This window comes from Cydia splendana, chromosome 14, assembly GCF_910591565.1.
Source record: "Cydia splendana chromosome 14, ilCydSple1.2, whole genome shotgun sequence".
NCBI classification, from domain to species: Eukaryota; Metazoa; Arthropoda; class Insecta; order Lepidoptera; family Tortricidae; genus Cydia; species Cydia splendana.
This window is the reverse complement of record NC_085973.1, coordinates 12,735,277-12,749,423: the sequence shown is the minus strand read 5'-3', so window position 1 is coordinate 12,749,423 and position 14,147 is coordinate 12,735,277. Positions and strand designations below refer to the sequence as shown.

General features: G+C 38.1%; 2 protein-coding genes across 3 annotated transcripts in view; both read left to right on the top strand.

Moving 5' to 3' along the window:
• LOC134796805 (deoxyribonuclease-2-alpha) overlaps positions 1-14,147 on the top strand; it is a 464,519-nt gene that overhangs the window by 19,511 nt on the left and 430,861 nt on the right. Inside the window, exons 7-8 of the mRNA XM_063769027.1 lie at positions 1,997-2,159; positions 3,665-3,804. Of these exons, the coding sequence (XP_063625097.1) occupies positions 1,997-2,159; positions 3,665-3,763 (262 nt within the window). The 3' untranslated portion in view covers positions 3,764-3,804. The remainder of the gene's footprint in view (positions 1-1,996; positions 2,160-3,664; positions 3,805-14,147) is intronic.
• LOC134796747 (deoxyribonuclease-2-alpha-like) lies at positions 5,643-13,282 on the top strand. Of its 2 annotated transcripts, none has more exons than XM_063768946.1 (5): positions 5,643-5,832; positions 10,951-11,104; positions 11,377-11,527; positions 11,997-12,444; positions 12,657-13,282. In XM_063768946.1, the coding sequence occupies exons 1-5, from the start codon at positions 5,717-5,719 to the stop codon at positions 12,940-12,942; spliced, it is 1,155 nt and encodes a 384-aa protein (XP_063625016.1). In that variant the 5' UTR covers positions 5,643-5,716; the 3' UTR covers positions 12,943-13,282. The 2 variants fall into 2 exon arrangements, with proteins under 2 accessions (XP_063625016.1, XP_063625015.1); XM_063768945.1 differs by having other exon boundaries at positions 11,374-11,527.

Here is a 14,147-nt window from a genome sequence, read left to right as displayed (position 1 = left end):
CTAAAGTTAAAACACTGGTTCAAAAAAACGTGTGGTCGGTGTTACGAAAAAACCTCACTAAATGTCAACTATGTGAAGTTAGCCGCAGATTGTTCGAAGAATGTTGACACCCGTAAAAAATACTTTGTATTTAGCAGTTTTATGTAAGGCTTAGGCTAGGTGTCTTATGGAATTCTCTTGTGGGGAAAAGCGGCAGATATTCAGACAATATTTGTGCTGCAAAAACGAGCTGTACGTTCCATCTATGGACTGGGCGCTCGAGTATCCCTAAGAGAGAAATTCAAAGAAGTTAACATTCTTACCGTTGCATCTCAATACATACCAGATGTATGTTCGGAAAAACATCCACGAATTCAAGGTTAACAGTGATATCCATAACTATAACACTAGAAACAAACATAAGCTTGCTGTGCCCGCCCACCGCCTCCGTAAGGTTAGTACGTCTTTCGTCGGGAACTGTACACGTTTTTATAACAAAGTCCCCACTGATGTAGTGAATTTACCACTTCACAAATTTAAGTCGCACATTAAGCGCTCCTTGTTAAATAAGGCGTACTACACTGTAAATGATTTTATAAACGATAGAGATGCCTTTAAGCAGGTAGCTTGATTTCATTAGTATAATAAGAGCTAAATAAATATTGTTTTTTTTTTTACATTGTGAATTAAATATGCTAGTGTCCAGTAGAATTGACACATGAGACAATGATGTTCTCGCTTGATTAAATTGTTTAATTTAATTTTAGTTTTGGACACTTGGAGACCTTATACATCTCTAAGTATTTATTTATTTATTTTATTTTTATTTTTGATTATACATACCTATATTTTTAATGTTTCTGACACTTAGAGACCTTTACATCTCTAAGTCAACTTAGGCTAGTAATTATGTGAAGCTATACTGTCTTTTTATGTAACATACGAGCACAAAATGCCGTGTCTTACAGCTACATGTTATTACTATTTTAATATTATTATAGGCCGGTAGTTTGAACATGTCATGCTCGCTTAAAAGTCTTTGCTTACGGTGGCGTCGTTGATCGGGTCGCCACTTTCCCGAATGAAGGTTGAGGGAGGCGATGGCTGAGATACGCGTCATACTCGTGAACGGGTGCTGTTTGTGGAGACTGGTCTGTTTAAGCTAACACAAGCTATTATACTTAGTAACTTTATTTTTATTAATTAATTACAGTGAGACGCCTCATTCTGCTCTCGTATGTTTCTTTTCTCTTAATGAATGTATTAATTATACAGGATATTGACTCTTGGAGACCCTATACATCTCTAAGGATAACTTGATAAACTATATAATCTTATAGTTCTGACACCTAGAGACATTTACACCTCTAAATATTATAGTTTTTTTTTGTGTTTTGTATCTGTATTTTTTATGTAATTCGACATTAAGAGACCATATACATCTCTTAGTAATTGTAATACGTCAGATTGAATTGTTAGTTTTATTTTATAAAATTGTTTTATTATTTTTGCTTGTATGTAAATTCAATGATGACGTGTAAAAGTGCCCTTGTGGCCTATTTGCTGAATAAATGTTGATGTTTGATGTTTGATGCTTACATTAGAAACATTTTGTTAATGGCAACTTATGTCAAACTAGGCGCGCAGGCAAAGATACGAAATTCGGCAAAATATTGTGATTTTTATTGTAGCATCCCAAACATTTTGATACTCCGTGGTGGTATAATATACCGTAAATATCAAGTATTAAAAAAAATCTGGTAACGTTAACGAGCTTTATTGATTTGTACTCGTTACATTTATTTTGTTGCTTTTATATACTAATGCTTGTTTTATATTAGATACTCATTATAATTTTAAAATTATTTATATATATTATTTTTACTGGAACTTGAATTTGGAGTAGTTGTAAGTTGTGGACCAAAGTTACCTGAGTTTACGATGGGTATCGCTTTTATATAATGATATTAACATTTAAATAAATGTCAAATAAAAATGTCCATCTATCCAATTTCAGAGTGCGGAACATAGAGCGTCTAAAGTTCCCCCTGGCTCGTATGTCCTTCACGTCTCACCACGACCACTCGAAATGGACGGTCGCCGTCGCGCACAAGATGCACAACAGCCAAGACACCAAGGTGGCTGACTACTGGGTCTGCGTGGGGGACATCAATAGAGCGGTAAGTTTGGATTTCACGGGCCTATAAATCCCGGTCTTTTTATAGGCTTATAGATCAAACACGTAGAGGCTCTTTAAAGACCTTTAATAGCATGTAAAACGCCTGCTGGAACCCGTTCACAGGCGCAACGATAGACAACCATGAACCGGTCGCAGCAGGCATTGGGACTATTGTAGAAAAAGTGAACAGTATGGTCTATGGATTGAAGTTTGGGTGGCCAATCAGACTAGGCTATATACAACTTATTATCCTTATTTATTTCTCCTCTTCTTAAGTTAGGTTATTTATAATATGAATATAAAAGTAAAATATAAAAACACTTACAAAACAATAAAAAATACATATAAACACATTATAAAAAACCTAACCTAGGTTGCCGCCGGCAGCGGGGCTTGGCCCAAGCTGCCGGTGGTCAGGGCCGCAGAGTGAGGAACCGACGTACTATACGCGCCGTGTCCAATATTACCGCCTTCTGCATCTGACCCTTGATCCAACCACCCAGCGAGAGTCTCTCTAGGTGTTGGTCGAGACTCTTCGCTATGAGACCGTTCGCTGACACAACTATCGGAACAATGATCGTCGAGTCAACATCCCACATGGCGGTAATCTCGTGAGCTAAGTCTAGGTACTTGCTGGACTTGTCCTTCTCGGCCTTCACGAGATTCTCATCATGGGGGATGGTGACGTCGGCGAGCACGACCCGGCGCTGCGATCGGTCTATCAGCACGATGTCAGGCTTATTGGCGACAATAGTCCTGTCAGTGATGATAGATCGATCCCCATAGAGCGTGGCACGACCATTCTCGAGAACAGGCGCAGGTAAGTACTTGTAGTACGGTACTTCGCGGTCCACAAGGCCGTATAGAAGAGCAAGTTGCTGGTGAATAATCCTGGCTACGAGATTATGTCTGTGCAAGTACTCACCGTTAGCAAGATGAGAACAACCGGAAATGATATGCCTGAGTGACTCTCCGGGACGGCGGCATGCCCGACAAATGTCGACCGTACCGTCCTTCAGGATATATTTCCGATTTCTATATACAACTTATTATTATTAAGCAAAGACACATTGATTGGGTAAAATCTAAGACAATTTCGTACTCCGAATTAGACAGGTAAACGAGATGGCGCTGTACAGCTCCATACATTGTGCAGTAACTCTGTCAAAATTTGACGTTTGACAATTCAGTGACCGCAAAACACATGGCGCAGTACACAGCGCCATCTGTTTTTGATGTCAAACTAAGGGGCACGATTATTCTTAGACTTTACCTCCCTATTACAATCTATTCTCTTTGTTATTAAGTAAGGAAACTGAATCAACTGATGAATAGAGTAAGTACTCTAAGTTAACTTATTTTTCTATGATACGAGCTGGGGTTCGAAACTCACTCGCTTTACCGTTAGGCTAGATGTTTCATTCCTCCTGCTCCCGTGACCAAGTGTTCCATGTTGTGTGTGTGTGTATCTTCATCTATTTTATTTTCATCTTTATTCTATTCCAGTTACCACAAGAGTCCCGGGGCGGCGGGACCGTGTGTACATCGGGACCCATTTTATGGGGAAACTTCGCTCATTTAATTGAGTCTGTCCAATCATGTTGATTCTAATCTAGTTAGGTAATGAATTGAATTATTTTCCTTTTGTCACCCACAAAAGAACTCTCTGTATGTGAATGTGTGCTTTTGAAGTTACCATGTGTTTTTGTCTCAACTTAGAGTACAATTAAAACTCTTAATATGATCATTTTCACATGCCATTACTATACAAACGGAATAAGTTCAATTACAAATTATCAGTTTTAAGGTAAAATTATTCGAAATTTTACTTGTGGATTCTTGTAGCGGTTTTTTACAGTTAGACGGCGCTATATGTATATGTATTTGTCCTTCTGACTTGCCAATTTGACAGTTTGTTACCGCGAGATATAAGTAATAACTGTAATAAGTATCTACTGTAGCAATGCTTCGCCATTTAGTTAAGTTGCTCTTCAGTATATATTAACTGTGTACGTCTCTTGTACTTCTTTTGTTTAATTATGTACCTTAGGTAGTGCAAATACTAGTTTAATCTTTATTGTGTTACAATACCTACGCAATTAATAATTTATTTCTCGAAAAAGTTCTTTTGAGCCTTTTAGAGTATCTGTGATCAACGTTGTGTTAGTAGGTATTATTAAAAGCAAAGAAGACGAAGAGAATGCAAATCATATGTGACGTTTTCAACCTAAAGGGTGCTCATTGTCGGTTGCCAATAAGACGCTATTTCCATAAAGCTTCAATTTGAAATCGATCTTATCGATAACCGACAAATGTGGTACCTTTTTGTTGAAAACGTCACATATATGTTTTTATACTTTTTATTTTAAGGACCATTTTGTTTCATTGCTTTAAAATGAACACTTATGCGCAAAACCGCTTTATATCTACTCTTGTGACGTGACTCCAACAAATTAGGTAGGTACCTACTACCTACTTAATGTAAATTGTTGAGTAGCCTTTTAGGGCTCATGTAGACGGCGCGCGAACTCGCATGCGATTTTAGTTAACTACATTGCGGACCATTAAGGTTACATCAATTCAGCCGACCGATCAAATAACGCAATGTAATGAATCTCGCATGCGAGTTTTCGTACCGTCTAAATGAGCCCTAATACAAAAAGACTTGACGACGCGTTTACACTGTATGTATTTATGTATTAGTAAATAGGTCTAATGCGTATGGTTATTTTAAAATATCACGTAGATAATAAAATTTTGTACATAAAAATATTTTTTAAATATTTGTCTTCGTTTTTTTACCTTTTTATTCATTTTGCGATATGTATGGGTAGGATCAAATACCTAATTTACAAAATCGAAATACCTAAAATTTGGTATTGGTACTGAATTTGCCAGTCATAGCAAGTATTGCAACGACAAACCTAACATACATACATATACAAGCTGCTCACTGGGAATGAAGAGATATTTTAACCAGGCATTTCTGAGATTAAAAGAAGGAAGAAATGTAATATGAGTTTAGGTCAATTTCGCCAAAAAAACATTTTTTTTTTGGGTTGGTATTTAAATTTTTTGAACGTATTTGTACATAAAAAGTAAATGTTATTGGTAAACTTGTCACTTAAAATGGATTTTTACTTTTTGTTTTCGTAAAACCTAGTTTTTGCAAAGTGTTACTTGTCACTTTTTGACATCTATCAATAAAAATATTTAGACTACGTCCCATAGTAGCAACATCTCCATCAAAAAGGCGTTTTGCACTATGTAACAATAAAAACTTGTTTTTTTAACTACCTAACTAACTCTGAAAATAGGCGAATTTCAAAAAAGTTTATAGGACATTTTTGTCTCTAAATATGATCAGGAATACGCTGTTAAAATTATTCGGTTTCCTCATGTTACACCGTGTATATGTAGTGCGATCATGCAAAATATTCAAATGCTTTTCGATAAGTTTTATTGCATGTGATTCAAGTTATTGTTTTATTCTTCCATAAAGTAGACATTTAAATATGCTCATGTTTCTGGACTACACGTAGAATTGCATTTTGCAAGATGAATTTTATATTAATTTATTTATTCGGAAGTTTATTGGAGTGCTACAAAGGATTTAAGATTGAGAACGGCTACATAGGCCAACATTGTCGCGATGGATACAAGCCTGTGGCTTGGTAAGGAATAAATTAGGAGATTGTTTATTAACAAGTTCCATTAAAAGCAGTGTCGTGTCAATAAAACCACCGTATAGAAATTGGAAATGTAGTGGATTGGACCAGTTATACTCGTGCAGTGGCCTATTAAAACTAGGTATAGGTATAGTCGTTCGATTTGTAGCAGGCCCCGAACGGCTAATCCTTTGTCTATTGTTAAGTAAAACGGCACCTGTATAAAAATGGTTCAGTCACTTAACCGGTTATTGAATTACGACTCCTATGGAAATTGCAATAAGATTCAAAATTAACAAATGGAAAAATAATTTGCGAGGCTGTGTGTGGTCCCTCTACATTTACTGAGTGCCGGCGAGTGAAACGCTACCGAACCAGTCTAAAATGTGTCATCGAGATGCGTAACAAAGGCGCGTTACCGGAGAGCGCACTCACACTGGTTTTTTGAGCGTTGGACTAGCCCGCGCTCATGTGCCAATTAGAATCATACGACCCTTTTTTTTAGGTAGTAGCACGCGCGGTTTTACTTAACAATAGACAAAGGATTAGCCGGTTGGGGCCAACTACAAATCGATCAACTATACCCGTGATACTTACAGTCACTCAAATTTAACACTAGATGCTTAGTTGCTTTAGTGACTAAAGCTAAAGTTTAGTCTATAAGGCAGGGGTTCTCAGACAGCCCATATAACCATTCCAGTCGCAGAATCACAAAGTGGTAACTAAATGTCAGATGTGTCGTAACAGAGTCCACACAATGTGTCTAGAATTGTTTCGAAACAAAGTGTCGTCGCCGTGTCTACACTTTTCCGTAACAAGGTGTCGACACATTTGTGTGCACTTTGCGTGCGGTTTGCGACTAAATCTGACAGCAAATTTGTGACAGCAAATGTCAATATAAAATACCTCTTGAAAACCAAGGTTTGTCAAACTACTATTAGTGTCTCGTGTGCTCGTAATTCTAGTAAGTCATCATGGGCAATGCAAATGATAATAATCGACCGAAACCATATAAACACCCAACACCCGTCAACCTTTTACAGAAAAGTTTTTAAAGAAATTCAATAAGCTACTTAGGTCAGGCAACGAATGCTCCAAAAGTTGTAGAGGGAAATGCTCGGAACACAATTTTTGACTCCGTAACTCGGTTTGACAAGTTAGGAGGTGAACATATCAAAAGTCCCCGGCCGTAGCCCTTGAGCGGGGGGGAGAGAGGGGGCTTTGAAGGTCCCATTTTCCCGTTTTTCGATTATATCTCGGAAACTATGCATCTCAGCGACATGGCCACTTATACAAAATGAAAGTTAATTTAATTTGTTACAAGTTTATTCAGTCAATTTTTTCGATATGTTGAATAGTTTTTGAGATATCCGCTCTTGAAAGTTTATTTAGGGCTCTAAATTTTATCTTGATATATCTATATCAGTGAAGGTGCTAGGCCGTGTTTGGTATCGTTTTCGTATAAATCTGGGGTGCTGAATCCATTTATGATATCACATTGACACCATTCCACAAAATAAAAATAAATCTTTTTAGGGTTCCGTACCTCAAAAGGAAAAAACGGAACCCTTATAGGATCACTCGTGCGTCTGTATGTATGTCCGTCTGAATACACAAAATAGTTCTTTACCTATAGATGACAGGAAAACCTATTAGAAATGTGCAGTCAAGCGCGAGTCGGACTTAATGTACGGAACCCTTAATACGCGAGTCCGACTCGCACTTGGCCGGTTTTTTTGAAACTCTTCTTGACGCTTAACCGCTGAACCGATTTCGTTGAAATTTGGTATAGGAATAGTTTGCGTCCCGGAACAGGACATGGATAGATCTTATAACCAAAATCATCTTTTGAAGGTATGAAAAGTGGCGTGGAAATTTGTACGGGAAATCAATAACCGCTAAACCGATTTATATGAAATTTGGGATGGTCTACATCTTTGATTTAGTTAAAAATGATGAAAAAACATGACTTCAAACCTAAACTTAAACAGTATTAACTTCAAGAAGTCAATTCTGAATTCCCCCCCTACACCTCATTTCACACCTTTAAAGGATGATTTTTGAGATAACTTATTATATCCTGTCTCGGGACTCAAAATATATGTGTACCAAATTTAAATTAAAACTGTTCAGCAGTTTAAGCGTGAAGAGGAGTTTAAAAGAAAGTATTTTAATAAGTTTATATGTTTTTACTTCGGAATGGTGTCAATGTGATACCTTAACTAAATTTGGTACTGCGAATTTATACGAAAACGATACCAAAACATGGCCTCGTAGCTTTACTGTTGTAGAAGTCAAAATAAAATTGAGAGCCCTAAATTCTTATTACTTGGCCAAACTTGTGTAGAAGGAAAAGGTAAAATAAAAGTCTTCGGCAGGAATATAAGACACAAATATATTTTTTTTTTTGCGTTACTATTTCATTCATCAAATATAAACATACCTTGATTATACTATTCTAGTGAGATCCTCATAGATAAACAAAAACATTTACTTAAAAAATTACAAGGTCGAAATGTCACGGAACTTGTGAGAGTAATATGTGAAAAATATAAACTTTTATGACAAAAAAATCTGGACACAATTTAAGAATCACCCAATTGCGTCGAGGAATCATCTGTATTTTTGCTTGTTTCATTACCTCCTCGCTTCTTTTTTGTCCTTTGTATTCTGTAGCAATTTGTTAGATCTGAAAATAAAGATAACTTGCGTCGTCACGGATGTCGATTTATAGGTTTTAGGGAGTGCAGAATTCGAAAACGATGATCATTTTATAATCCAAGATGGCGGCTACGTATTTTGTCATAAAAGTGGAATCCAAAATAGTCATCATTTTCGAAATCTGCGCCCCCTAAAACCTATAAAACGACATCCATGACGACTTTTATGACATAGTGCATGGCTGCCATCTTGGAATCCAAAATAGTCATCATTTTCGAAATCTGCGCCCCCTAAAACCTATAAAACGATATCCATGACGACTTTTATGACATAGTGCATTGCCGCCATTTTTAAATTGAAAATGTTATCATTTTCGAAATCTGCGCCCCCCAAAACCTATAAAACGACACCCATGACGACTTTTATGACATAGTGCATGGCCGCCATTTTGGATTCCAAAATGGTCATCATTTTCGAAAGCGGGGCCCCCTAAAACCTATAAAACGACATACATGACGACTTTTATGACATAGTGCATGGCCGCCATCTTGGAATCCAAAATGGTCATCATTTTCGAAATCTGCGCCCCCTAAAACCTATAAAACGACACCCATGACGACTTTTATGACATAGTGCATGGCCGCCATTTTGGAATCCAAAATGGTTATCATTTTCTAAATCTGCGCCCCCCAAAACCTATAAAACGACACCCATGACGACTTTTATGACATAGTGCATGGCCGCCATTTTGGATTTCAAAATGGTCATCATTTTCTAAATCGGGGCCCCCTAAAACCTATAAAACGACATCCATGACGACTTTTATGACATAGTGCATGGCCGCCATCTTGGAATCCAAAATGGTTATCATTTTCGAAATCTGCGCCCCCTAAAACCTATAAAACGACACCCATGACGACTTTTATGGCATAGTGCATGGCCGCCATTTTGGATTCCAAAATGGTCATCATTTTCAAAATTGGGGCCCCCTAAAACGTATAAAACGACATCCATGACGACTTTTATGACACAGTGCATGGCCGCCATTTCGGATTCCAAAATGGTCATTATTTTCGAAATCGGCACTCCCTAAAACCTATATATCGACACCCATCTCGACTTTTATGACAAAGTGTTTTGCTACCATCTGCATGCAAGACATTTCTATTATTTTTACGTACAAAAATGGCCCCCTGTCAACTTTCAATCGAGATTTAATCGATAATTTATTCGATTAATATTCAGATTAATTCAATTTCAATCTATGTTAGGTCGACTAAACTAATCGCGATTAAAATTTGAGAATTAACTTTTTTTATTCCATTAATTAGTCGAATAAACAGTTAATCGATTAATGCCCATCTCTGACCACGGTATTTTTACACTTTGAGAATATCTGAAAACAAATCAACACAAGGAGCCATTTTGCAAATCCAGTAACTTTGTTATTACTTTTGACAGCGCGTGTCATGTGTCAACACAGAGTCGACACAAAGTCGAAACATTGCAACTACTTTGTGACTGCAATATTTCTCAGCCTTAAACCATATTTATACATCATAATTAACAAGTTTCGTAGTATGTAAAGCGTTATTTCTGTTATTTAAGTATAGTATACGCATCGAAGTACTAAAAATGCTTCAAATAATATAGTTATGAACACAGGCACTGAGAAGTAAACAATTTCATTTCCGGCTAAACTAAAACAATGTGGTGGCGCGTTGATTATATTACACTTAGTTTATCAAATCACTCGAGCAGTTTAATTCCCCATAATAATTTAAGTCATATTGTAATATAAATAACAATATATAATTACGTCTTGTAATCCGTTTTAGAGATGGCGTATTAATGTCACTTATTTTTATTTAAGTATTTTTCCACCTGACAGTTTCCATTTGACAGGAACAAAATGAACGAATGAACGAATGATTTTGGCATAAAGTAGTCGCAAACCCGAAACAATGTGTGCACACGGCGACCACACTTTATGTCACTTTGTGTCATGTGTCGACCCTTCCCCATTTCTGGTAACTGTGTCGACACGGCGACGACTCTGCGACTGGAATTGTGACCGAAACAGACGGTGTCGACACAAGATGTGTCAACACCGCGTCGTAACGGCGACTGGAAATGGTTGTATGGGAGTAGAGAGGGGCGCCGTGAGGCAATCCTCCTCACCAATGTTACCTAGTTCGAATAACCTAGCTAGGTTAGGGCCCGAAATTTTAAACTTGCAAGAGCGCCGTGGACTGAAAAAGATTAGGATCCCCTGGTCTAAGGCAAGTGTGCTCATTGTGTAATGATGATTGATGAGTACCGATCAGTTTTTTTTAAAGATAAATGTCCAAGTTCATTCAAGTAAGATTCAAACATTCAAGTACGATTGCATGTGTTATCGAGACAATGTCAGGCACTGGGATGTACGAGTATGTTTTAAATAAAATCGCTTTCGTACACTAGGTGGTACATATACAAGCCTCCAGCGGGCGTGGTCCATCCAAGCGGACAGAATTTCAGCTTCTTAACGCCTGACACGGAGGGACGGTGGATACAGTCGCTTTACGGCATCACTGAAGCCGATATGCTGAGTAAAACTTTGAAGCCCGACTACAAGGTAAAATAGCAAGAAATTATTTATGTGGCTCTAGTGAAAAATAACTATAGGTTACTCATATATACCTCTCTTTGGGGTTATTAATGCGTGAACTGCAGGAGGGCAGTACATTACCGTTATTTGGCGCGAAGGTCGTGAAGTAAGTATCAAAATTTGCCATATATATACCTAATCTGATGACTTAGCCTAATTAGGTACTCTTGTCCGTTTGTTTATGACGATAGTGAGTTTATACCTGATCAATTATTTTTAATGTTGTCTATGTACAGCAGCGTTCATACATGGACCGCGGTGGCAGAGCAATGGTCATATTCGAGTCTCGTCACGGCGCGCCCGGGTCTTCGGCACGCGGGGTCGTGATGGCAGATCAGGATGGCGGGTTTCTGCTGACGCATACCGTGCCCGGGTTTCCGCAGAAATCCAGTAAGTTTGCACCAACAGGCATATCATAGCCGAAATACCACAACAACCAGTCGTAGATAACCTGCTCTTATTTCATTCTGTGATTTTTCAATCTTGTTCATTCAGCCGGCAAATGACCAAGCGGCAAGTTTCCTCAGAAATCCATTAGGTATACCTATGTCGCTCTCTTTAGTTGTGTCCAGGTACTAATAGATCATAGTGTCTACTACGGAATAGACGGAGATAGTTAATCAGTACTTCCGGTGGACCAAAAACGTGCTCCAGCGTCTCATTCCTCAGATATGGTCGTACCTACACAGATACCTTCTTATTTCACCCAGTTATATTGTTAAAAATGATACAAACGTTCATATTACCTAGGTATTGGTTTCTGTAATTCCCTTCAATTCACTGCAGAGTAAAAGAAAATGATTAGGTACAGCACTACACAGCATGCCTTTCATGCCTGAAAATCTTCGTTTCATTGCAGGATCACTTCCCTTGTTCCCATTCGAAGAGCTGGAGAGCGGACACTTACTAGCTTGCATCTCTCTGGATTTTAGCGCTCTGAACAAGGTCGCTCGTGCCATAAAAGAGGTCGCGCCGAACATCACATACTCACACATGCCTGAAACGCTGGCCCATCTACTACCGGAATGGAACTTCGACAGACCTTTCCCGACTCTTTCTCCCTTCAGGCTACGGCCATCGATATATTCTCTTAAACGAGTGAATAGAACGGGGGAGATCCCTCGGCCCTCAGAGGCTCCGATCTACGATAGCAACAATGGTCCTTTAGAAGCGGTGTTGGTGGCCAGGCCGCCGGGAGTGAAGAGCTGTATCTACTCTTCGTTTGCAGCGCGGCAACTGGTCATGCTGAATGTGTATGGACAATCGCGAAGTACGTTTCTTACTACGACGTGCAGTCAGAACTTTGGGTAAGTCTTTGCTATTTACTAACAATTAATTATTAACTAACAAATAATTAAATTACTATTTGTTAACAATTAATTCAGTGATGATCCAGCTCTGGAACAATTTCATCTATGTCAGTCTTAAGATAAAATCTTCAAAAATGTCTAAAGACCTGAATTGACCTTACCGTTTCGTTTTCGATGGACTTTAAAACAGTTCAATGCACCTCTTTCAGCGTCCGCAACATTGAGTTAATCTCCTTTAAATACGAAGGTGACGATGGGCCCTCAGGTCCTGTCTACTACGTGCCGACCAAAAGTAGCGACTACACCTGGTTCGCCGTCAGCACGGCAGCACATTGGCAGCAAAGAGGCAAGGGCCCGCAGCAGTTCTGGGTGTGCACCAGCCTGGTGGATAAGGAAGATGTTAAGGGAGAAGGGGGCTTGTTGTTGTGTTTGCAGAATTACAATTTGTGGGTGGCGTTTGATAACTTGAAGGTTACTGAGCCCTCTTGCGATTAGCGATTAAATTTTACCTGTCAGGCATTATCATAAGCATATATCTTTGTCATAAGTAAGGTAACCATCATGCTCCGCGATTGTTACGCCATTTATGGTCCTAGCTAAATTGGTTGTTCAATACTTACGCTATGGAATGTCCAATTTAGCTAGAACCCTAAATGCCGTAACAATCACGAAGCGTGACTGTATATACCTACGAGTATTAATTCGTTGTATGACGTTTTCCTTCTATTCGAACACAGTAGGTACTTAAGTATATCAATGAGATACTTTTTGAGGTTAACAGTGGGTACGGTGTGTTCTATGTTTTCGTTATAAAATAAAAGTCCTTTTAATAGAAGATTTTTTTTTAATATACAAACATTATTTACATTTACCATCAGTAGCAGCACTAACGATTAGACGGCATGACATGATTGAGTACTTTTCTGGACAAAAACTTTATAATTTTAGGAGACTAAAGATTCCGTATATTCTCATTCAATACATTCATTTCACTGGATAACATAAAATAGTAATGCACTCATTCAAACCCCGAAGTATTCAAGCATAGGTACAGCTTGGCAAAAAAGAGTAGAAATTAAAAAGTGGCAACACTGTCGTGTCGTCCCGTTTTCTCATAGATGTACAATAATATAGAGATGAAACGGGGGACGGGCCAAACGGCCGAACGAGATGCACTTATGGAACTTTTAGGAGTAGCAGAGAAAGCGGTATTATTGCTTGTCCTTGTCACAGTCTCACTTTTTGTTTGTTCCCCACCATAAATTTAGTATGGTTTATGGTAGGCAACAAATAACCCGACCGAATTACGTAGATTGTTTTTGGTATGTTGTCAGGAATGTTAAAACGTGTTTTTAATATTGTCGCATTGCGTATGTTTTGTCCCTCACGGAGGCACGCGTATACCACTTCTATAGGATGCTACCTCCTAAGTATGCGTTTTCTTATATAAATTGGTTTGAAAGGGACGACTCTATGCAGTGTTGCCACTTTTTAATTTCTAGTCTTTTTTGTCAGACTGTATATATAAGTGAGCTCGAGCTATTTACAATTCACAATTTAATAAGACTGCTTTAATATTATAATCTTATTATGTATTTCCTTTTTCTGTTACCAAAAAGGTGCTTTTTCTTTTACCATAGCTCACATAGTAAAATGTTCGTGATGGATTAGATAAGTAATTGTACCTATTGTTGATGTAG